At 39.0% G+C, this 27044-nt stretch overlaps 1 protein-coding gene across 4 annotated transcripts in view; it reads right to left on the minus strand.

Moving 5' to 3' along the window:
* Positions 1–27044, minus strand: part of ACACB (acetyl-CoA carboxylase beta) — a 350436-nt gene that overhangs the window by 136355 nt on the left and 187037 nt on the right. For all 4 annotated transcript variants that reach the window (XM_053702123.1, XM_053702121.1, XM_053702122.1 and 1 more), the window contains 5 exons: positions 8065–8199; positions 7816–7962; positions 7208–7396; positions 6618–6718; positions 1074–1162 (listed from right to left, as the gene is read on the minus strand). In XM_053702123.1, coding sequence (XP_053558098.1) covers positions 1074–1162; positions 6618–6718; positions 7208–7396; positions 7816–7962; positions 8065–8199 — 661 coding nt within the window. The remainder of the gene's footprint in view (positions 1–1073; positions 1163–6617; positions 6719–7207; positions 7397–7815; positions 7963–8064; positions 8200–27044) is intronic.

Consider the following 27044-nt stretch of genomic DNA (forward strand, 5'->3'; position numbering starts at 1 on the left):
ACCATAAAAGAAAACCTTAAAACTATAACTTTAAAACTGTAACTTCATAAAAGCGTACAAGTTACTAGCCGACGGTGTTACTAGCCGACACACAGCCTGAACATCCATCAGAAAGTATTCACCTTAACCTTATTTTTCCATCTAGCAATCCCTTGATACGTAGGGTGATCTGCCAAGAGGAGTACTACTGGAGATATTCATCCAATCTTATCAGGTACTCAGATTTACCAAATATACCCTTAATCATTAACGGAATCATTGGCATCTATCAGAACATTCATACATTCAAACTGTCTTGTGACTATAGATATCACCTATTTTGAGACATTATAGGTCATATCTCTAACTTGTACGCTTTTATGAAGTTATAGTTTTAAAGTTTTCTTTTATGGGGAGATGCCCCCTTTTTATAATCCTAAATGAATCACCCTATTAAAGGTTGTATATATTTTTGTTTACACATGCTTGCCTCAGCCTCTATACGTTATTCAGCACTAGCTATATATAATCCTTGCTATTGTGGTTTAAAATTCACCTGACCTGTGCTTAGTAGCGCTGTCACTTTTTACTGTTTTATAATCCATTTATTTGATTTATCTTGCAGGGGATATTTGTAGTGACAGCAAGGTCCCCCTTTTTTCTTGGGCTCTTCTTCCTTTACCTTTTTTAATTGTTGCCCTTCTCTTTGGTCAGTCTGCACCAGAACATAAGAACTTGCCAGCCCTCTTGTACAAACATGTCAGGTTTTTTATATGTCCACACTGTAACAGCCATCCTGGAAACCCTTCCACCATATCTGTGATGCCAAATTCATAATTTTCCGTACAGTGTGAGCCCTGTTTTGCAATGGGACACACAGAGTTGCCAAGCATAATGCAGGAGGAGCTGGGCTCCACCAGGCCCCCTATAGCAAAACCAATTACATGGCCAGATAGGCCCCCTAGAGGTGAGGGGCCATTCTCAATTGAGACTTCTGCGACCCCTGTAATTACTACCCTGGTAACAAGACTGAAAGCATTACATCAGCTACGATATTCTTAACTATTTATTCCTATTAGTAGTTGGCTACTTACAGTGCTGGAACTGTGTTTCCACTTGTAAGTATTTTCTTAGCAAATCAAGTACCACTGACTTCATGTAGCCACGAATTCCACTGCGATACCTAGGACATGAAAGAGTTTAATTATATAGAAATCACCAAAAATAGTTAACATAGTAACAGAAATTGACATCTAGTTTGACTGATCTAGATATATGAGATATAAATCGCACCTATGGTTTCTGTTTTTGCTGTTATCTCCCCTAGATCTGAAGAAGATGGTCTTCACAGTTTAGCATCATTTCCAAACTTATCAGCTTTAAAATAAAATGATTTTGACACATCCTCGTCACTTTAATTCCAATAACTTTTTACACTTGACAGTTTAAGTGATCAAAGGAAAAGCACTTACCTGTCAAAAACAAAATGCTTTTGCAGAACGAAAATTTTGAAGATACAGATGCCTCTATTAATTTCCACTAGCCACAAAATCGTGCTTATAACTGTATTGGTTTTGGATTGGCTGGGAGCATATCTGCAGCTAGACTGGAGCAGATATGCCCTTAAATCATCTGAGCAAGCTATTTGTCAGCACTGGAAAATGTTAGACGCAGCTGTACTGTAGTCGTTTTAAAATACTGCAAAAGCATCTATTTAATAGGTGGATATCTGTCTGTGTTGTAGTAAGTGTTAATGTTAACTTTTACATCATTCAGAAGTATCTGTAATGAACCCAAGCCATATTTCGGAATTGTAAAAATAAAGATGCAAGCCTACGTTTTATTTTTTAATTTTAAAATAAATTAAATTCAACAAGTCAATAACTAAATGGTGGTGCTTAGTGACACTGTACACAAATTTTCATATAACGTAATGTAATAGACACTACTAGAAAAGAAGAATATGCACAGATGGGGATCTTAAAATCCAGTGTTTAACCTTTTAAAAACTTACTTAGAAGGTCCCAGTTTAGCACTGTTGATGACGTTAGGCTGTGACACCCAGTGAAAGGATCTGAGAAAGTTTGAAAAGCATAAACTCCCCCTGCCTTGCATATGAAAAGACCCATTACACAAACAAGAGCAGCAGAAGTGTGTGTACTTGGGTCTAAATCTGATATTTTGGGGCTTGGTTAAGAGTCAAAGCAAAACTTTATATTGTTACAAAAACACTGCCAGATGGGCTATATAAATTAATCATCTGCAAAAGCATTTATGCAAAGAAAAATCTAGTGTACAATGTCCCTAAAGCACAGATAGTCACCAAATCTAGATACATTAGAACAAGTCATATAATTGCCACAGCAGAAAACAATGCTTACAGTTATTTATAGGTATGAATACAGTGCAGCACAGGATTTGAAGGATCATTGATGAACAGTAGAAATTTGAAGAAAATAAGAAGGAAAAAAAAAATGTGTGAATAAAACAATAATCAATAAACAGTTGCCAGAAGTGCTTGGTCATGTAGAAACATGTCAATGTACTCCATAATTGTGCTGGAAGTCTACTTAAAAGCAAAGCTGTATTTTTGCTCTAATAAGTAGCCAAAGGGTTATTGAGAGTTGTAATGACATTATAATTGATGTAAACATGTGCCATGATAGTTTATTTTTATTTCTGTTGATGTCAGCTACTTGTTTAATCAAAGGGATATGAAATCCAAAATTTTTCTTTCATGATTCAGATAGAGCATGCACATTTTAAATAACTTTCTAATTTACATCTATGAACAAATTTTCTTTGTTCTTTTGTTATCTTTTGTTGAAAAGCAGACACGTATGCTTAGGAGCTGGACCATTTATGGAGCACTATATTGCAGCAGTTTTGCAAGAATGTTATCCATTTCCAAGAGCACTAGATGACAGCACAATATCCTACCATGCAGTGCTCCAGATGCATACTTCGGTATCTCTTCAACACAGAATATCATGGGAATGCAGCAAATTTGATAATAGAAGTAAATTGGAAACTTTGTTTTAAAATGTTATGCTCTGTCTGAAACACAAAAGAAATGTTTAGGTTTCATTTCCCTCTAAACAATATGACCAGGCTGACTGGCAGTTGGACCCCAGACACGTCAAAGCTAACAGGTGTTGTTAAAGTCCACAAGGAAGAATTTAAGGGACAAGTCCACTAAGAGTGTTACAATCTACCTTCTTACCCATATCCTTTCCAGCATAAGCAGTTCCCATAATGAGTTTTTTTGTAGTGAATAGGTAAATTAAGAGTGAAAGAATGTTCTATATCCTTGTAAATTAACCGAAACATTTATACAAGTTGAAGAGATAAAGGCCTAGATGTCCATCAAGTTATCTAGAAGAGACCGCAGTTACTTCCCCAATAGCCTCCTAATATTTATTAAAGTACTTAAAAGGGACACAAACCCAAAAATGTTGTTTAAATACAGATAGAGCATATCATTTTAAAGAACTTCCCCATTTACTTCTGCTATCAAATGTTCTTCATTCCCTTGTCATCCTTTGTTGAAGGAGAAACAATGACAAGGGGCATATATTTGCAGCCACCAATCAGCAGCTAGCTCCCAGTAGTGCATTATTGCTCCTGCGCCTGCCTAGGTTTGCTTTTTCAAAAAAGGATAACAAGAGGGCAAAGCAAATTAGATAGCAGACATAAATTGGAAAGTTGTTTAAAATTGCATACTCGTTCCCTTCTAAATTCGGACATCAAAATACTAGCCAAAATATTAGCCAACAGATTGAACAGGTTCCTACCCCAGTTGGTTTCAACGGATCAGGTGGGATTCATCCCAGCCCAAGTAGCCCAAGACAACACGCTCAAGGTTCTGCAACTTATTACCCATGCCAAAATTAATGATATCCCTCTAGCTTTGATATCCATAGACGTGGAGAAGTGTTTGATCGGGTGAGCTGGGCATTTATGCACCACACATTGATTAAGTTTTGTTTTGGGCCCAAATTCATAAATAGCATCTTCTCACTTTATTCAACGCCCAACGCTAAAGTGCGGGTTAATGGCATGCTTTCTGATTCCTTTCCAATCAACAATAGTACGAGACAGGGCTGCCCTCTCTCTCTCTCCGCTTCTGTTTGCTCTTACCATAGAAACATTAGCTTGCAGGATCCGTGCAAACCCAGCAATAAAAGGCATTAAAGTAGGTAATACTGAACACAAGATCGCGATGTATGCGGATGACATTCTCCTAACAATTTCAGACACAATACCGACTTTCCAGGCAACTCTTGCAGAGTTTGTATTGAATTTTCTTTTAAACCCTTCAAAAACCAAAATACTAAATGTAACAGAGCCCACTAGCACATTTGACAAGCTGAGACAGCAATGCCCTATCAAAATAGCACCATTATCTCTTAAATACTTAGACATCACCCTTACTTCATAAATAAGGGAACTAGTTGATCTTAACTATAGGGCAATCAGAGATGATGTTGTGAAAGACCTTTCCAGTTGGAAGAACAAAAAGGTGTCATGGTTGGGCCGGATCAACATTGTCAAGATGAATATTTTGCCTAGGGTTCTCTACATTCTGCAGACTATAACGATCTCCACTCCTTCACACTTACTACACCAAATATACAGATGTCCATAGAAACATTTATACGGAACGGGATTAAACCCAGAATCCATCGCAAAACATTATATCTCCCTAGGGAGAGGGGCGGGGTAGGAGTTCCCCATCTTGAGAGTTTACCGAAAGGCCATAAACCTACAAAGATTATTTGAGTGGTGTCACAATCCTAAGAGCAAGGCATGGACACAGATAGATTGCGAGATACTACAAAGGGGGAATGTCGGATCTCTAGCATAGGTTTCACCGTCTAGGCGTACTGACTTAATTGATCACTACCCACTTTTAAAGGAAATATTATCTATGTGGGACAGTTTGATTCGAAGGGAGGCATATGTTTCTTCCTTAACCCCTATAAAAGAGAACCCAGACATTGGGCTGGGACGCGGCGCACGGGGCCCTAAAGGATAACACATTCACGGATGTCCTACACCAAGGGAAAATCAAACCACAGGCCGAGCTTGCAGAGTGGGATGCCCACACGTTCTCCTCTTGGTTCTGTGTGGCACAGCTCACTCATTATTACTCAACAGCCAGGCACAAAGCGCATTTTAGCAAAAAACTCCTTTCGAGAGCCTGTGTGTAACAACCCAACTCCCAAAACACCTTATATCACAACTCTATAAAATCCTCCTTACAAAAGGAGACCATAGTCTGCCTTCATATGTGCATGCCTGGCATAAAGAGCTTGGGCAAGTCATAGAGACCGAAGACTGGAATAAAATATTTGAGAAAGCAAAAAAGGCCTCTGTATCAGTTAACATCCAAGAAATGCATTATAAGTTTATGAGTCGTTGGTACTTGACCCCACAGAGGGGGAAAATATACCCTAACACTAACGGGGAGTAAAAATAAAAATGTTGTAAGACAAGCTCAAATAGGTGGACACTTAATCCCACCTTAATATTAAAAGTTGATGGACTATAATATGATGTATTTTTTAAGGACTGAAGCCGTGCGGTGCGGCAGGATCATCATACACCCCATGCAGATTGTTAAACTTGTGGTTTTCACTGTTGTATCGTACAATGTCATACAATAAAGCTTGTTTTTAAAAAAAAAAAAAATTTAAAAAAATTTGCATACTCAATCTGAATTTGAATTTTAAATTTTGACTTTAATTGTCCCTTTACGTATTTGAAAATATCATTACATTTTAGGTGTGTGGTAAATTATACATTAAGGCTTCAGGGACATATTCTCTAATAACTTTAAAGTCTTTAGAGCAGCTGTTATGACTAAGCCTTTTATTGTAATACTTTAGGTAACTATCTGTGCTGTAGTAAGTTTGTTAATGATAACTTTTACAGAATTAAAAAGGAAAGTCTCTGTACCAAACCAAAGCCACATTTTCAGGATACAGGAGGATACAGGAGGTGGACAATACGTAGAAGAATGGCACAAAAGATGTATTAGTAATACTGTTCTGTATACGGAAACACAGTTTTGTGTTGTATGGTAAATTAAAAACAATGCAGAATCTACCTCATGGCACTTTTGTTGTAGCAGTTGTGCCCTCTTTGCTTTTTAAAGAGATAAAAAGGTCAAAACTGAAATGTGCTAGGGTGCATTTAAATTTTAAAATAGACGCATTTTGGCAATATACTTCCATCAGCAAAAATTCTTCTAGTAAACGTTAATTTGCTGTGTCTGCAGCATACGCACATATGCTGGGAGTGCCCTGTGCACCAGCATTCAAACACCACACCTTCTACAAATTAAGTCTTCACTGATGCAGTACACACCGCTGCCAGCTGAGCAGACATTGTGTTTGAATTGCGATGCTGTAGTCACACATCGCATATGTGCATATGCCACGGAGCCAGTAATAGCTTTTTCTAGAAGCATTTTTGCTTAAGGAAAGTATATTGCAAAAATGCTTCTATTTAATATTGAAATGCATTCACGCACAATTCTATTTTGACCTTTTCATCCCTTTAATCTCCGGCGGAAAGTGAGTTACCTACAGTGTGTCAGACATATCCCACAATCAGATGTAGAAAAATCTTACCTCTGCACAAGCTGTACAATGCTCTGAGTGTTCATGAAAAACACTTCCCGGTCTGCCTTCCTCTGCAAGGTGGCTGCATGGCTGTCCAAAATATTAGCAATCTGAGGATGCAAAAAGGACATTAAAGCTGACCAGGAACTACCTCGATGGACATTATATTTTTAATGTTTGATGCAACAAATACAGATAATTTAAAGGGACACTCAAGTCAAAATTAACTGGAATTTAGTTACTGCACAGTCTTTTTATAATTACACTTTTTGAGTCACTGGCTCCTACTGAACATGTGCAAAATATACATATTTGCATTTGTGATTGGCTCGTGGCTGTCACATGACACAGGGGGGGAGTAGAAATAGACATAACTTTGAAATTTGTCAGAAAACCCTTTACTACTCATTTGAAGTTCAGACTAAGTGCTTTGCATTGTCTTTTTAGTATGCATTTGTTGATCATGCCAATCTACTATATTCACTGGTCCTTTAATTATCGGTCATGCTTCTAGAGACAGAGGTTCTTGTACACGTATTTTTTTGCTGAAGATGAAACTCCTTAAACACAAAACTGCAGATGTTAATCTGTACACATACCTGTTGACTTGGGAACTGGCACAGGACAGAGGTGATGTTGCTGGCATACTGAGCCATTACTTTCCGTATGGACTTTTCCACAGTGGGTGGAATCCTGGTGGACACACTAGTCATAATCTCCTGCAGCTCTAAAAGAGGAAGAGAGGGGTCGCGCAAGGTCTTCATCAGCGTGTTCACCCATTCCTTTACCTGTAACATTGTATGATAAATGTAAGACTAAAGTATGCATCGAAAAAGAGTAACAAGAAAAACCTAAAAGAAAAAAAACTAAACATATTTCTACATTGAAAAAAAACCTCCTCAACACAAATAAAAAAACTTTCAGACTTTGGTTCCCATCCTATATTTTTTGTGGTCATATTTATACATGGACATATGGTAAATTTACATGAGCTCATATGTAATATATAATTATTATTGTTGTTAACTATTTTTATTTACCTATACCAGTAATAAAATAGTTATAATACCAGTAATAAAAGTTATGTTTATATCTCTGCATTTACAAAACAAACTCTTATAAAAACTCTTTTTGTATCATACAATGGATGACAAATTATAAAATGTCCATAAACACAGAGGTAAAGTTACATTCAGTTTCTCATCACCTTTGTAATGAAGTAGGGTTCAGGAAGACAGTATCCATTCATCACATTTACCAAGTTCTCCAGTACACTGTGGAACACTTGGTGTAACTTCTCACCAATCATGGGTAGGTTTTGCTGGGGAGTGAGGCTCCCAGTATAAAGCTCCGCCTGAGAATTGATAGAAAGTCCCAGACAAATTATACAAAAGAGAATATTCAGGTTAGAGAGTTTGTTCATTATATTATATATCTTATTGTGAAAGAAACAAACCTGATGGACTTTTGATGGATCATCTAAGTCAAGTCGAGCAACCACACAGCCCGATTCCAGCACAGCTCCAGGACGCTTCACATAATGAATATGACCAGGCTCAGCAACCATCAATGCCATGACCATCTTCATTACCTGTGTGCAAACATGTATTACATTACAACCATCCTGATATTTTATGCTGCTCATGCTGAGTAATCTGTGACACAACAACATTTACTTGCAGACTTCAGATCATTTGTGGGGATGACTGAGAATATTCTATTTATAAAGTTTATAACAGATTAGATTTTTTTTAACTCATCCATAAATTTCTAATTCTAGCTTCTGAAGTGAGAGCTTAGTAGAAATAATATAGTGGAAAGGTCCCCAACCCTTCAGGAAGCTGAGCTTAGTTCTTGTGTTCCTCCTACTTTCCCTACACACTAAATTTATGAATAGGCAAGCTATAAGGAATCAGATACAGGTGAAACTCAAAAAATTAGAATATCGTGCAAAAGTTCATTTATTTCACTAATGCAACTTAAAAGGTGAAAATCATATATGAGATAGACTCATTACATGCTAAGCAAGATAGTTCAAGTCGTGATTTGTCATAATTGTGATGATTATGGCTTACAGCTCATGAAAACCCCAAATCCACAATCTCAAAAAAATAGAATATAACATGCAATCAATATAACAAGGATTGTATATAGAACAATATCGGACATCTGAAAAGTATAAGCATGCATTCTGTATGTACTCAGTACTTGGTTTGGGCCCCTTTCGCAGCAATTACTGCCTCAATGCGGCGTGGTATGGAAGCTATCAGCCTGTGGCACTGCTGAGGTGTTATGGAAGACCAGGATGCTTCAATAGCGGCTTCAGCTCTTCTGCATTGTTCGGTCTCATGTCTCTCATCTTTCTCTTGGCAATGCCCCATAGATTTTCTATGGGGTTCAGGTCAGGCGAGTTTGCTGGCCAATCAAGCACAGTAATCCCACAGTCATTGAACCAGGTTGTGGTGCTTTTGGCAGTGTGGGCAGGTGCCAAGTCCTGCTGGAAAATGAATTCAGCATCCCCATAGAGCTCGTCTACAGAAGGAAGGACGGCTGCGTTGACCCTGGACTTAATGAAGCACAGTGGACCAACACCAGCAGATGACATGGCTCCCCAAATCAACACAGACTGTGGAAACTTCACACTGGACTTGAAGCATCTTGCAGTGTGTGCCTCTCCATTCTTCCTCCATACTCTGGGTCCTTGGTTTCCAAATGAGATGCAAAATTTGCTCTCATCAGAAAAGAGGACTTTGGACCACTGAGCAACAGACCAGGTCTGTTTTTCATTAGCCCAGGTAAGACGCTTCTGACGTTGTTTGTTGTTCAGGAGTGGCTTGACAAGGGGAATACAACATTTGAAGCCCATGTCCAGGATCCGTCTGTGTGTGGTGGCTCTTGTGAAAGTCCCCAACACTTTTGAATGGCCTTTTCCTGACAATCCTCTCCAGGCTGCGGTCATCCCTGCTGCTTGTGCACCTTTTTCTTCCTCACTATTTCCATCCACATAACTTTCTATTAATGTGCTTTGATACAGCACTTTGGGAACATCCAACTTCTTTTGCAATTACCCTTTGAGGCTTTCCCTCCTTATGGAGGGTATCAATGATGGTTTTCTGCACAACTGTCAGGTAAGCAGTCTTTCCCATGATTGTGATTCCTACTGAACCAGACTGAGAGACCATTTAAAGGCTCAGGAACCCTTTGCAGGTGTTATGGCTTAATTAGCTGATTAGAGTGGGACACTTTGAGCTTAGAATATTGCACCTTTTCACAATATTCTAATTTTCTGAGATTGTGGATTTGGGGTTTTCATGACAATGACAAATCATCACAATTATGACAAATCACGGCTTGAACTATCTTGCTTTGAATGTAATGAGTCTATCTCATATATTAGTTTCACATTTTAAGTTGCATTAGTGAAATAAATGAACTTTTGCACGATATTCTAATTTTTCGAGTTTCACCTGTAAACACTGAAACACTCCAGACTTTTCTTTTATTGGATGCTTAAAGGGACAGTCTAGGCCAAAATAAACTTTCATGATTCAGATAGAGCATGTAATTTTAAACAATTTTCCAATTTACTTTTATCACCAATTTTGCTTTGTTCTCTTGGTATTCTTAGTTAAAAGCTTAACCTAGGAGGTTCATATGCTAATTTCTTAGACCTTGAAGCCCACCTCTTTCAGATTGCATTTTAACAGTTTTTCACCACTAGAGGATGTTAGTTCACTTATTTCATATAGATAACACTGTGCTCGTGCACGAGAAGTTATCTGGGAGCAGGCACTGATTGGCTAGACTGCAAGTCTGTCAAAAGAACTGAAAAAGGGGCAGTTTGCAGAGGCTTAGATACAAGATAATCACAGAGGTTAAAAGTATATTATTATAACTGTGTTGGTTATGCAAAACTGGGGAATGGGTAATAAAGGGATTATCTATCTTTTAAAACAATAAGAATTCTGGTGTAGACTGTCCCTTTAATCCAAAAAAGAAAGAGTAATCTGACTAAATTATATTTCAGACATGTAAAAACTAGAAGAATGAGAAAATAAAATGCTGCATTTACACATGCCTTTAAAAACATGTAACACACACAACTGTTCATTCTCATTACACCCTATTATCTCTGAAGAGCTTACAATTCATAGAGCTAAACCATGCCATCTCCTTCTACAAAACGGCAAACTGAAACCTAAGACAGTTATTTTAGGCCCCAGGTTTAATACTTGGTTTAGATATCTCCAAGTGAATCACTATGGGCTCTATTTAACAAGCTCGTAAGGAGCTTGATGGCCCCTGTCTCTGGCGAGTCTTCAGACTCGCCAGAAACAGCAGTTATGAAGCGCTCCATAACCTGTCCGCCTGCTCTGAGCAGGCGGACAGACATCACCACAATACAACCCGATCGAGTACGATCGGGTTGATTGACACCGTCCTGATGGCGGCCGATTGGCCGCGAGTCTGCAGGGGGCGGCGTTGCACCAGCAGCTCTTGTGAGCTGCTGGTGCAATGCTGAATACGGCAAGCGTATTGCTCGCCGTATTCAGCGAGGTCTGGCGGACCTGATCCGCAGTGTCGGATCAGGTCCGCCAGACCTTGATAAATATGGGCCTATATATCTTCTCATCCCGACAAACCTAACATCTGTTGCCAACTCACTTCTTTTGAAACGTCATGTCGGTTGCCGCACTGTTGCACTGGTATTCTTTCACTCACATATAAAACATTAATAACACCACACTCAGACAGCCTCCCATCATATGTACCTAAATGGCAAGCAGAAATAAACTACACCATTTAAGTAAAAGAATGGCATATAATCTTTCAACAAATGAGCGGGTCTTTATCCTCTGTTTCCACAATGGAAATTAACCTTAACGTATAATTCCATCTCACTGGAAGAAAATAAATCTACCCAATACGTGACGTTACTGGAAAGATAGAGTTTCCTCTGCTCTTGGAAAAGCATCACTATGTCAAAAATAAAAGAATAGACAACTAAATGTCACTTTGCTTAATATGGGAAGAATATAATGTGTTGTAACATAGAACTAACAGACAAAGACTTACCTTAAAGGGACACTGTACCCAAATGTTTTCTTTCGTGATTCAGATAGAGCATGCAATTTTAAACAACTTTCTAATTTACTCCTATTATCAAAGTTTCTTCGTTCTCTTGCTATCTTTATTTGAAAAGAAAGCATCTAAGCTTCTTTTTGGTTCAGACTCTGGATAGAACTTTTTTTATTGGTGGATGAATTTATCCACCAATCAGCAAGGACAACCCAGGTTGTTCACCAAAATGGGCCGGCATCTAAACTTACATTCTTGCATTTCAAATAAAGATACCAAGAGAATGAAGAAAATTTGATAATAGGAGTAAATTAGAAAGTTGCTTAAAATGTCATGCTCTATCTGAATCGCAAAAGAAAATTTTTGGGTTCAGTGTCCCTTTAACTATAAATCATGTATAGGGACTTACACCCTGAGGAGTCCTACAGGATCACAAACACCTGCAACTTTCATTCACATACTACCACACACCATCTAGGAGTTCTCAAAAGTTTTTTCTGCATATGTTTGTCACTTCTTTCTCAAAATTGCTTTATATTTATTATGCATTTATGCTTTCATATTTTTCTTTATATACTTTGTTACATAATATTATGTATTGTCAAGTAAAGACGTCAAAAAAGTTGGAAAAAAATTAACAGTAAAAATATTTTCTTAGAAATAAAATCAATATTTCAGTTTGACAAAGATTATAGAAAGGAAAAATGTGTTATGAATCAGACATGAAAAAAGTGTTTAGTATTAATGCTGATTTATAAATGTTAAATGTATTTTAGAGGAATAGGAACAACCTTACTGCATGTATAAATAAAATAAAAACACTATACAAGCACAATATAGAGTCCTGTACCTACAGCCTATAGATAAATGTATCCAGTGTTAAATTACTTTCTTTCTCAAATCTGTTGTGATATCACAGAATAAAATCAGGGGATGCTTCCAAACAAAAGCACTATTAACTGAAACAGTTCAGAATTGTCCCTTCTTTGTCTCTTCACTAAAGAGTTTTAAAATTAAAGGGACTGAAGTCAAAATAAACTTTTATGATTCAGAAAGAACATGCAGTTTTATTACACTTTCCAATTTACTTCCATTATCAAATTGTGCACAGTATTTTTATAGTCACACTTTCTGGGGAACAAAATTCTACTGAGCATGTGCACAAGCTCACGTGGTATAGGTATACTAGTCTGTGATTGGCTGATATCTACCACATGATACAGGTGGCTAAAAAATGGGAGAAAAAATAAATATGTCAGAAAAAAAATCTACTGCTTATTTGAAATTCAGAGTAGGTGTTAAATCATTGTCTTTTTTATTATGCACTTGCTATTCTACTGCATTTTGCGGTCCTTTGAGTAATCTCTATCCATTTTCTTGGTTTGTCACCAGGGTAAAGCATTACTTATTTGTGCAAGCCACAAAACAGTAGAAATACTTTCTGCTTATTGCTTATGGGTGTCCTTGCAGAGAAATATAGCAAATAACTTCTTAATAGAACATAAAAAGGACATTTAATTCTGTTTATGTATATAGTGTACATATACACACTTTTTAAATGGACAAGTTACTTCAAATGTGCCAATTGTTTATGAAAAAGCAGCAGTTAAAATAATTTTCTGTGTAAAAAACAAAATTTATGCTTACCTGATAAATTTCTTTCTTTACAGGCATGGAGAGTGCACAAAACATTTTAATTACTAGTGGGATATTTACTCCTGGCCAGCAGGAGGAGGCAAAGAGCAGCCCAGCAGAGCTGTTAAGTATCACTTCTCTTACCCATAAACCCCAGTCATTCGGCCGAAGGGAAACGGAAAAAGAAGATGACACAAGGGTATAGAGGTGCCTGAGGACTAGACAAAAAAATAAGGGTGGGTTGTGGACTCTCCATGCCCAGGAATAAATACATTTATCAGGTAAGTATACATTTTGTTTTCTTTCCTATGGCATGGAGAGTCCACAAAACATTCTAATTACTAGTGGGAACAAGTACCCAAGCTAGAGGACACAGAATGAATAAGGAGGGAGAACAAGACAGTAGGACCTAAACTGAAGGCACCATCGCTTGAAGAACCTTTCTCCCAAAAGAAGCCTCAGCTGAGGCAAAAGTATCAAATTTGTAGAATTTGGAAAAAGTATGAATAGAGGACCAAGTGGCCGCCTTACAGATTGCTCCACAGAAGCTTCATTTTTGAAAGCCCACGAAGATGGAACAACTCTAGTTGAATGAGCCGTAATTCTCTCAGGAGGCTGCTGTCCAGCTGTCTCATAAGCTAAACGGATAACAATTCTCAACCAGAGGGAATGAGTGGTAGAAGTGGCCTTCTGACCTCTACGCTTACCAGAGAAAACAAACAGGGCAGAAGTCTGCCAAAAATCTTTTGTTGCTTCAAGGTAAAATTTAAGCGCACGCACAACATCCAAGTTATGCAAAAGACGTTCCTTCTGGGAAGAAGGGATAGGACAAAAAGAAGGAACAACAATTTCCTGATTAATATTGCGATCCGACACTACCTTAGGGAGAAACCCCACCTTAGTACGAAGGACCGCTTTATCAGCATGAAAAATAAGGTAAGGGGAATCACACTGCAAAGCTGAAAGTTCAGAAACTCTGCAAGCAGAAGAAATAGCAAGAAGAAACAAAACCTTCCAAGATAGTAATTTAATACTAACAGAATGCATCGGCTCAAACGGAGCTTGCTGCAAAACTCTAAGAACAAGGTTAAGACTCCAAGGAAGAGCAACAGATATAAACAAAGGCCTGATTCTGACCAAGGTCTGAACAAAAGACTGAACATCTGGCAGAACTGCCAGACATTTATGCAGAAGAAAATACAGAGCAGACATCTGACCCTTTAAAGTACTGACTGACAAACCCATCTCCAGGCCCTCCTGAAGAAAAGCCAAAATTCAAGGAACCCTTACTTTGTTCCAAGAAAAACCTTTTAAATCACACCAATTAAGGTATTTACATCATACCCTATGGTAAATTCTGCGAGTAACCGGTTTACGAGCCTGAAGCATAGTATCTATGACTTTCTCAGAGAAGCCACGTCCAGCCAAACTTAGACGTTCAATCTCCAAGCAGTCAGCTTCAGAGAAACCAGATTTGGATAAAGAAAGGGACCCTGAAGTAGAAGGTCCTTCCTGAAAGGTTACCTAAAAGGGCAGAAGAGATGACATCGTCACCAGATCTGCAAACCAGATCCTGAGAGGTCATGCAAGAGCTATTAGAATCACAGAAGCTCTCTCCTGTTTGATGCGAGCAATTACTCGTGGAAGCAATGCAAACAGAAGAAACAGGTATGCTAGATTGAAGCTCCAAGGAACCGCTAGAGCATCTACCAGAACGGATTGGCGAAGCTTGGCGTTTTCACAAGACACCATCAGATCCAACTCCGGAACCCCCACCTTAGAGTTATTATTGTGAAAACCTCTGGGTTGAGAGCCCACTCTCCAGGGTGAAAAGTCTGCCTGCTAAGAAAAAACGCATCCCAGTTGTCCACCCCTGGTATGTGGATGGCAGAGAGATGGCAATCGTGAGACTCCGCCCACTGGAGAATGCAAGACACCTCCTTCATTGCCAAGGAACTCCGAGTTCCTCCCTGGTGATTGATGTAGGCCACCAAGGTGATGTTGTCCGACTGAAATCTGATAAATCGGACCAAAGCTAGTTGAGGCTAAGCTATTAAAGCATAAAAAATTGCTCTCAACTCCAATATGTTTATTAGAAGAGATGACTCCTCTGGAGTCCACAGACCCTGTGTCTTTAAGAAACCCCAAACTGCTCCCCAGCCGAACAGGCTGGAGTCCATGGTCACAATGACCCAGGAAGGCCTCAGGAAGCAAGTGACCCAAGACAGATGGTCCTGTGAAACCCACCATGAGAGAAAGACTCCTGTTGGGGAATCCAAATGTATCTTCTGCGAGAGATCTGAGTGGTCCCCGTTCCATTGACTGAGCATGCATAACTGCAGAGGTCTCAGATGGAACAGAGCAAAAGGAATGATGTCCATGGAGGCAGCCATCAGTCCAATCACCTCCATGCATTGAGCCATAGATGGACGAATAGCAGACTGGAGAGACAGGCAAGAAACATGAAGCTTGGATTTTCTGACATTCGTCAGAAAAATCTTCATGGACAGGGAATTTATGATTGTTCCCAAGAAACAAACCCTTGTATCTGGAACAAGGGAACTCCTTCCCAGATTCACTTTCTACCCGTGGGAACGTAGAATAGACAACAACATCTCGGTATGAGATCTTGCTAGATGAAAAGATGGTGCTTGAACTAGAATGTCGTCTAGATAAGGCGCCACAGCAATACCCTGGGACCTCACCACTGCCAGAAGAGCCCCCAGAACCTTTGTAAAATTTCTAGGAGCTGTAGCAAGGCCAAAAGGAAGGGCAACAAACTGGAAATGTTTGTCCTGGAAGGCAAACCTTAGATAGTGGTAATGATCCCTGTGAATAGGAACATGAAGATACGCGTCCTTCAGATCTATGGTCGTCAAGAACTGACCCTTTTGGACCAAAGGAAGAATAGAACGGATGGTCTCCATCTTGAAGGACGGTACCCTGAGGAATTGATCGATACACTGTAGGTCCAGAATGGGAGGAAAAGTGCCCTCCTTCTTGGGAACTAAAAAATAGATTTCAATAGAATCCTAGACCCTGTTCCTCTAGAGGAGCTGGAACAATCACTCCCAGGGATAAAAGGTTCTTTACGCAGTTTAAGAAGGCCTCTCTCTTTATCTGATTCGCAGATAACCTTGACAGGTGCAACCTGCCCCTGGGAGGACAAGATTTTAATCCTATTCTGTAACCATGGGATACTATATCTATGGCCCAAAGATCTGGAACATCGCGTATCCAAGTCTGCTGAAAAAAAGAAAGCCTGCCCCCCACTTGATCCACTACAGGATTGGTGGCGGCCCCTTTATGTTGATTAAGAATCAACGGAAGGCTTCTTAGCTTGCTTCCCCCTATTCCAAGGCTGACTGGACCTCCAAGAAGACTTGGATTGATCCGACTTGGAAGAGGAAGACGAAGACTTCTGTCCCTTAAATTTACGAAAGGAACAAAAATTTGAATTCTGGCGACCCTTAGGTCTATTCTTTTTATCCTGCAGTACGAAAGAACCCTTTCCACCTGTAATGTCAGAAATAAATTGTGCCAGACCTGGTCCAAACAAGTTTTTACCCTTATAAGGCAGATATAAAAGCTTAGACTTGGATATAACATCTGCAGACCAAGATTTTAACCAGAGAGCTCTGCGAGCTAAAACAGTAAAACAAGAAATCTTAGCACCCAACCTAAGAACTTGCATGTTGGCATCACAAATAAAAGTATTTGCTAGCTTGAGAGCCTTGATCCTGTCTTGGATCTCCTCTATAGTAGTCTCTCCTAGGATAAGATTAGATAAATCATCGCACCAATAAGATGCTGCCCCCGCAACTGTAGCAATACTAGCAACAGGTTGCCACTGTAATCCCTGATAAATGTACATCTTCTTAATAAAAGCCTCAAGCTTCTTATCCATGGGATCCTTGAAAGAACAACTATCTTAAATAGGAATAGTAGTTCTCTTAGCCAGAATAGAGATAGCTCCCTCTACCTTGGGCACCGTGCCCCACGAGTCACGAATAGAGTCAGCAACAGGAAACATCTTTTTAAAAACAGGGGACGGGGAAAAAGAAATCCCTGGTTTAATCCATACCGGAGTTTTAATTAGGCTGACCATATTGCCGCTTTAAAAAGGGACACATATGAAAAATACATATGTCAGGGCTGTTTAAAGAAATGTTTTGTATAAGAACCCTGACATATGTATTTTTCATATGTGTTCCTTCTTAAAGCGGCAATATGGTCAGCCTAGTTATAATATCTGCCATACGGTCTGGAACTGGAAATACTTCCACAGATGAGGGTACATCTTATACCCTATTAAGCTTACTAGACCTCTTTGGATTCTGCCAAAGTAGCAAGAACCTCCTTCAAAAGAACTCGAAGGTGTTCTAACTTAAATCTGTAATTAATCTCCTCTGAATCTGCAGAATTTGTCACTACAGTATCAGAATCCCCCTCAGAAGCCACTGAAGAATCATTCTCATCAGATAATTGAGACAAACTGACTAACGCAGCTTTAGCGGAGTCAGCCTTACTAACATCAATATGTTTAGATTTCCTCTTTCATTTACCAGAAACCTTTGGAAAAGCTGATGAATCTGCAGAAACAGCAGAAGTAATCTGTGCAGCGAAATCCCCAGGTAAACAAACCCCCCAGGAGGTTGAGAGAAATCACAGGCACTGCATGTGAAGCTTGGGAAGCTTGAGGGGAAAGCTGAGGCGTAGCTAGGATAGCACTATCCTGAGAGATAGGAGGCTCAGGAAGAGACATCTTATCTTTAAACTTTAAAGTTTTATTAAAACATGAAGAGCAAAACTGAACAGGAGGAATTATCTTAGCCTCCAAACACAATAAGCATTTTTCAAATGAATCAACTTCAGTATTATTGTCTATAATTGGGTATCAGTTCACAATTAACAAAAAAAAAAAAAAAATGCCAAATTAAGTTTATTTATATGAAGCAATAAAACATAAATAAGCACTTTAAACCCTCAGCTCTGCTGAGGTCTTACCCCTCCGGAAGTTGCGATCCCACTAGCACAGAAAACCGGACACACCCGGTAGCAAAAAACACCTCCTTGTTACCGGAACAGCCCAAATCCACTTGCCACTGTAGATAGAAGAAAATGCAGCCTCCACACTTGCCGCGGCAAACTCCAATCTGAACAGAGAAGCCGAAAACCGAAAGTGCAGAGGAACTTTTATTTTTTTAAATTGCGCCAAACAAAAACAGGGTGAAAACCAACAGCAGCACAGCAAAAGTGATTGGGCCAATAAGCTGAGCTGAAAAGGGATTGCAACAAGTAAGAAGTAAAACAAACACCTGTCAAACACTTCATACACTCTCCCATCTCTGAGCCCCCAATAAAAAAATTATGCCTCTTTTCGAAATAAAAGCAGTGCCCCTAAAACAGATTAAAATACTTTCTACAAGGATTTAACCCCTATAGTGCTGGTACATTCAAACCTAGAAGGGAACACACTTACCTGTGGATCCTGCTCTGTCAGGCAGGAGCTGTTTTCTGAGGTGTGCCAGCTTCAACATATCTACCAGGGACCTATAGAAAAGAAAGAACAGAGTAACAAACTCTGGCTTTCTATAATAGGGGTAGTAATAATCTAAGAAGTTTAAGCAAAGATTACCTTGCCGTCTTCTAACTGCTAATAGCCACCATTACTCTTGCTAAAGAGATTGACATGGACACATCATAGCCCCAATCCTTGCTTGCAGGGAAAAGTACCCATTAAAAGGATTAAAATCATCAGACACCATCTTCGCCATCCTCTCTTGATCAAGGCAAAGAGAATGACGGGGGTTATGTGTAAGGGAAGTGTTACTTAACAGCTCTGATGGGGTGCTCTTTGCCTCTTCCTGCTGGCCAGGAGTGAATATCCCACTAGTAATTAGAATGTTTTGTGGACTCTCCATGCCATAGGAAAGAAATGTTATAGTCTCAGAGTCTCTATATAGTTAGAATGTCCCCTTTTTTAACTTCCACAAAAGTGCTCTATGTTCCCCCACCTCCCACCTGTCTCTGATTAACAATAACACCCTCCATTCAACCCAGAGGGTATAGATAGGAAACAAGAGGTGGGAGATCATCATCAATAGTAGCCAAGCACCAAATAAACTTAACACCAAATCTACTCAGAAATAACGTGCACTAAAGAAAAAAAAACTCTGTTATATTTTACCCCTAGACACCACAGTCAGAAAAGCAGGGCTGGTCTATGTATGTGATATGATAGATGGATAGATAGATAGATAGATAGATAGATAGATAGATAGATAGATAGATCAAAAAAACAGCCTAAATAAATGGCAAAAAATGTTCACCACAAAGTTTATGTTCTCACTGACATGCAGTGGGGCACAAAAGTATTTAGTCAGCCACCAATTGTGCAAGTTCTCCCACTTAAGAAGATGAGAGAGGCCTGTAATTGTCATCATGGTCAATATCCAAAGTTCATCTCAATACTTTGTTATATATCCTTTGTTGGCAATGACAGAGGTCAAACGTTTTCTGTAAGTCTTCACAAGGTTGTCACACACTATTGCTGGTATGTTGGCCCTGCATGCAGATCTCCTCTAGAGCAGTGATGTTTTGGGGATGTCGCTGGGCAACACGGACTTTCAACTCCATCCAAAAGTTTTCTATGGGGTTGAGATCTGGAGACTGGCTAGGCCACTCCAGGACCTTGAAATGCTTCTTACGAAGCCACTCCTTAGTTGCCCGGGCGGTGTGTTTGGGATCATTGTCATGCTGAAAGACCCAGCCACGTTTCATCTTCAATGCCCTTGCTGATGGAAGGAGGTTTGCACTCAAAATCTCACGATACATGGCCCCATTCATTCTTTCATGTACACAGATCTGTCATCCTGTTCCCTTTGCAGAGAAACAGCCCCAAAGCATGATGTTGCCACCCCCATGCTTCACAGTAGGTATGGTGTTCTTTGGTTGCAACTCAGCATTCTCTCTCCTCCAAACATGACGAGTTGTGTTTCTACCAAACAGTTCTACTTTGGTTTCATCTGACCATATGACATTCTCCCAATCCGCTTCTGGATCATCCAAATTCTCTCTAGCATACTTCAGACGGGCCCGGACATGTACTGGCTTAAGCAGGGGGACACGTCTGGCACTGCAGGATCTGAGTCCCTGGCGGTGTAGTGTGTTACTGATGGTAGCCTTTGTTACGTTGGTCCCAGCTCTCTGCAGATTCAGTCTTCCCAGCCTGGTGCAGGTCTACAATTTTGTTTCTGGTGTCCTTCGACAGCTCTTTGGTCTTCACCATAGTGGAGTTTGGAGTGTGACTGTTTGAGGTTGTGGACAGGTGTCTTTTATACTGATAACAAGTTCAAACAGGTGCCATTAATACAGGTAATGAGTGGAGGACAGAGGAGCCTCTTAAAGAAGAAGATACAGGTCTGTGAGAGCCAGAAATCTTGCTTGTTTGTAGGTGACCAAATACTTATTTTCCACCATAATATGCAAATAAATTATTTCCAAATCAGAGAATGTGATTGTCTGGATTTGTTTCTACATTTTGTCTCTCATAGTTGAGGTATACCTATGATGAAAATTACAGGCCTCTCTCATCTTCTTAAGTGGGAGAACTTGCACAATTGGTGGCTGACTAAATACTTTTTTGCCCCACTGTATACAAACAGTGAAACTGTTAGATTCCACTCTAAATGGAAAAGTGAAACTCTGTGTTCCCCCCAAAATAAGAGCTCTTGGTTAAGATGGTGCAATAATTTTTCGAGCTGTGCTTGCATGCACTATACTTGTGGGTACACAGTTTAAGTTTTAAAATTAAAATGAGATTCATTGGGATTTTGTTTAGACTTTATCGAGAACTTTAAATGCCTCATGAGCATATGTTGTTTTTTGCTATTTAATCTTACATATATGCATGAAATTACTAAAATGAGTATCCCAGTACAAATTTGAAAGCATTATAACAGCGGATTTAGAAGTATTTTTGCAATAAACTTGTGTCTATAAAGCCATAGAGTGAAACATGTCAGGGGGAGCAGGGACGTAGCAATCTCTCTCTATTTTTGTTTTAACTTGCAGTTGTAGTATATCCTGTGCAACCTACTTATATCTAACATTGCTGTAACTTAATTCTGATATTGGCAGACAAATGGTGTCGTCGTAGCTATAATAGTTCATCGTGGTTGTAGTTGTCTCTGTTTTTCCTGGTTGCAGTAAGTGTGGAGATCCCACAGCCATCCATACCTGGGCATAGCTGAGCCGATCCCCTTAGTGTAATACCTATTTGGCAGACAATTGGTGTCGCCGTACATTAGGGAACAACAGATTAATCTAAGTTGGCATGCACTTCAGGCATTGGTAACCCTATTTTGAGTTCACCTCTTAATCTGGCCATATTAACATGTTGTTAGTTATATTTATGAGGGTATGCCACAGTAATAACAATACGAACATGGGATATTGATACGCATATTCTACTAGTTCTACTGTTAACTGACTCCATTATTATTTTTTATCATTGGCAAACCAATTTGTGCCATTGTACATCAGGGAATGGTAGAGCATTCTATTTTGTGTACATCATAGGTACTAGCAACTTCGCTTTGAGGTTTCTACTATAAGGGCCGTATTAACACTCATGAGTTACACTCTAGTACATAATTATGCTACAGTAATAACTTTTTTACTTGAAGACGCCAGTTCTGTAAGTTATACCCTAACCCAATAGTGGTAATACGTTAAGGCTAGTCATATATAGTGGTGATATACTCGATATTGACAGATTTATACCATGTCATTCCGATACGGGCTGTCTATGCACAACATTGACACGCACAGGAACGTCTGGTCAGTATTACTTTCACTTGATATAAATAACTGTCATTCTCACTGGAAGACAGGTTATTTAATTAGATAAGGATTTTCAGTAATTTACTCCACTGTACAAGCAGTTTTCAGCCTGTCAATCACTTCGGTCAGATTGCGCAACAATATACACCATTTTGCATGTCAATATATACCAATTTATACACCTATATACCTAATTTATACACCTATTTTGTACACTTTGTTAGATCAACTAGTGGCTCCCGTACTACTCCATTTCAATAATAAGAAAAAAAACTACTCTGGGAAGACAATAATTTCTATTATTTTGAAAACTCCCAATATTGGATATCCCAATAGTTAGTTGTCTTCAAACACCTTAATATTAAGATGATATACTACCACACCAGGTGATACAGCAATTTTGTGATTGCCCTGCACTGGATAGTCCTACACTGTGTTTTTATGTTCAAATCAGTATTTTATTTTTTTGTGACAATAAAAGTTAAGTTTTAACCCCTCCATTCTGAAATGAATTACAATTTACTTTCTACTGTTCACATTGTATTTACGCTATTAAAGTGTTGTTGAGTACTATTCACGTACATACAGTGGTTCACTGGTTCCCTTGAAACTGTTAGATTCCACTCTAAATGGAAAAGTGAAACTCTGTGTTCCCCCCAAAATAGGAGCTCTTGGTTAAGATGGTGCAATAATTTTTCGAGCTGTGCTTGCATGCACAGTTTTTAAATTTTTAAATTAAAATGAGATTCCTTGGGATTTTTTTTTAGACTTTATTGAGAACTTTAAATGTCTCATGGGCATATGTTGTTTTTTTGCTATTTAATCTTACATATATGCATGAAATTACTAAAATGAGTATCCCAGTACAAATTTGTAAGCATTATAATAGCGGATTTTTTTTTTTTTTTTTTTTTTAAATAAGTTTTTTATTGAGGTAATGAACAGTAACAGATAAACAATACATATGTCCAGATACAAATCAGACTTGTAGAAAACATCTTTACAATTTTAAAGTATGAAATAGGCTAAGTCTAAAACATCGAGGTATTAGTAATATGGTTATACATGCCATGTCAGACCCACAACTATATTAAGTTCTGGCAAAGAATCTAAAAGTAAATCTAAGGTGTGGATCATGAAATGTATAATATATAGTGTGGAAAGTTATAATAAAAGACTTGCGTATGGCAGAGATGACTAACTGGGACATATAATAAGAAAAAAAACCTCATTTTATAACCTTTGACTTAATACATATAAGAATGGTCCCCAAATTACTGTGGAGATCATAAAGTAAGTTATCTATTCAGAGTAAATTGTGGTAAGATGGGGGTTAGTATAATGGTTTTGTTTTGGGGAAAGGGGGATTCAGCGGGCCAGAGCCGCTCTGGTTAAAAAAAGGGGGGGAAAGAGGTGGCGTGTCCGGGTGTTTGAGGGGCACAGTATTGTTGTTACGCTATGGTTTAGTAGGATCTCTATTGAGCTCTTTATAAACTTAATGGGATGGGCAAAGGGGTGGCTGAAACATAAATTCCTCCTAGAATATCTAAAGTCATTCTTAGGCTTTATCAAACTTATGAACTGAATGAAGGGGGATTAGCATATGGAGCGGACATTATATGGACTAGGGAGAGATTGGTTGGAGATTAGCTACTGATATAATAGAGCAAAATATATAGTAGGTAGTATATGGTATTTAAGAGCCAGATAATGATAGACCTTCAATACATATATATGTTAGCAATGATACAGAAGGCTTGTGGCCAGGCTATAATAACCAAGGATATGCTATGCATGAATTCTCCAAGGACTCCCCTCAGAGGATTGCTATTTGGGCCTCTCACTCATGGGAACAGAGGATATGGAATTATCTTTTAGACTTAAAATAGTATGGAAGATAGACCTCTATTTTAACATGCTTTATAAATATACCCATATCTCTCGGTAAAACAATTTTCTGGTTGTATTGCAAGTACCAAGGTGTATAGCAGAGAGCTATTGTGGTGTGGTAGGGCTATGAAAAGGTGGGTGATGAGTCTCTAGACTCCAATGAGTGTATATATGCATTACTATAATTATGTAGGGTGTGATATGTGGCTTAGGTAAACCACTGTTAAATAGGTGTAACAGTACCTATGTAAGAAGGGAGTTATAGTGAGTGATGTTGCGCAAAAGGTTAAAGAAAGGATTAAACAAAAAGAAAAACTGTGGGAGAAAGTAATATATGGATTTAAGGTAGTTTCCAATTAGATCCAGAAAAGCCCAGTTAACAGTAGGTTACCCATATATCCAGTTAGAAATATCTATTAAAGAGAAGATTATACACAGTAGTTTGGGAGTGATAAACTATATACAAACTTCAGAGCAATAAACAACAAAATACATGGCCATAGTAATATTAGTTCCTTATAGCATAGCTGTGAGAGTTTCCAAAAGGGGGATAAAGTTCTGTTGTTGTGAACTAGATGCTATCTGGACTACTTGCTATCTAATACCTTGCGAGTCAGCTACATTCGCTCAGCAGGAGGTTACTATTTCACAGAACAGTATAGATGTTTACAAGTTATACAGGTATTAATCCTATGGAGAAATTTGACAGCTGTGAGCACCAAGCAAGAACACAACGTTCCTCTGGGAAGAATATATAGTAAAGGGGAGCTATGTTGTGCTTTATTCACTTTTGTCATGGAATATACATACCAGCACTGCATAGTATTCTGGGTAATTAGGGGGCTCAGAGAGAGTGAATACCATATTCATCTAACATCTAGTATCCAATGATAGCCACTCTATAGCATACCAATGTGTGGGCAATAATAATGTGCAATGGGTGGGAATAGTATGAGACACTAAGGACAGGATAGAATAAATTAGTAACATGGGGGAACCTCAGGATTAACATTCCACTATAACTTTGGAGTATATGAGCTAAAAGTCTAATTGGTTATTACAGATAGCATACGAACAGACCTCCACTTTAAATTATGATATAGTTTAGAGATCCCCTGTATTTGCACAGAGGGCCCGTGTACATAAATCGTTGTGAGCTAGTCTTGTTAGTGGGATCTGTAAGGCATGTAAAGGAAACATTTATATAGACCTTTAGGAATACAACAATCATTACTTATAGTACTAAATGAAGGGCATTACTGCACATGAGTATACAAATAAAATAAAAAGGAAAACAACAAGCTCAAAAATCAAACTTAATGTTAAATGAAAAAGACCTGCGATGAGGGGATGAAACGCAATAGGTAAAGAAATAAAAAAAACTAAGTGCACAAAAATGTCCCCTATTCCTGCAGGTCATCGTTCTTTTATATAGAAGAGAAAAAAGTGAGACCCTCAAGGTTTAATTTTCTGCAAGGCGATCAGGGAAGCTTCAGTTTTGCTATATAGGGTCTAGGGGGTACTCTTCTACTGTTTGGTGCTATTGTTTTAAATCCAAGAGATAAAGGTGTAGGTTCAGTGCCATGTCAGGGCAGAAAGAGCAGAAGGCTCCCTACAATAACCAAGTAGTCTACAGACCTATAACAAAACATACCTAACTGCCTTGGGGATTACTAAGTGACTATAACTGTTATAGTGTTAGTTGCATTCACCATGAAGATATCAATAAAAACTGAATAGCATACATAGAGTACTTATATCACATACAGGTTTACATAAGACAGGCTGATATGTGCATACTAATGAGTAGACTCTATTAACTATAGACCAACATCCTTCAACTTTTCTGAGTGGCTGCAAATTAACTGCGTATTATCCTCAAGTCTAAAGACCATCATGTGGTAGCAAGTAATTTGTGTCCATTTACATACATAGGTCTTAGTAATATAGAGGGTAACTTGTAAGAGAGAAGTGGAGTTTGTGACATAAGGGGACAGCATTTGGCGGAGCTAGAAACCAACATAACCACACACACAGTAAAAAATAGAATAGTTAAAAAAGAAAAAAATAGAGTAACATCAACCTGGTCACAGAACAAAAGGTTAAATATATATTGACGGTTTGCTGAGGAAAGTCACTGGAATTGGAACCGGTTCCCTGGGTATAGGAAAACAATAAAAACAGCAGGGGAATCTACCAGGAAACCGCTATTGTTCAGATAAATCATATTGCATGCTGAATCTCTATGTCCAGTGTCAATTGCTGTTTTTTTTTTTGTTTTTATTAAATGAGAGGAGGCTTTGCCTATTAGTTGTGAGGAGTACACTGACCACATATGTCGAAATATGTTGCTGCTAGCTACTTACAACCGCAAGAAGTACTCCAGTGATATTGATGGTGATCACCCGACTCCCTGTTTAGTGCATATGGTCGGTATATTCAGTCTGGGGCCAAAGTTTGAGAGAGTGGCCAGAGGTGTAACGGAGCAACTCCAAAACCATGCGCTAGTGATGGAATTGTCGAGAGGAATGTGTATCCTGGGCTCTAAAGGTTGGGTTAGGTCCTGTGAAATTACTTGTTGTCCGGTTCGGTAAGTTGTCTTGCGCTGTAGCGCCAGTGGATTGAAAGCGTGGCGGAGGCCAGATTCCCACATAGATGCATCAACTTGATCCATGCGGGGGCTATTCCGCAAGCTGGGCTGGGAGCAGTGGGTCACGGATGTAGCTTGGGGATCGGCATCTAAGTGTAGATCTGGAACTTGCCATCTGCTAACGCCTCCGCCGCCATTCTCCTCTAGAGCCTGTGAGCAACCTCCCTCCGTTACCCACCAGCTGTCAGCGGAATTTAAGGTCTGCTGAGGGACATAAGTTGTGGCACTGTTTCGAGAGATGAAGTGAAATGGTTTCTTTTCCAAATGTATGCGCCACGCATCCGCCATCTCTAACTCCTCCATTGTTGTCTCACATGTGTCCCCATGCGTAGTGT

The sequence above is a fragment of the Bombina bombina genome, chromosome 2 (genome assembly GCF_027579735.1).
Source record: "Bombina bombina isolate aBomBom1 chromosome 2, aBomBom1.pri, whole genome shotgun sequence".
NCBI lineage: Eukaryota > Metazoa > Chordata > Amphibia > Anura > Bombinatoridae > Bombina > Bombina bombina.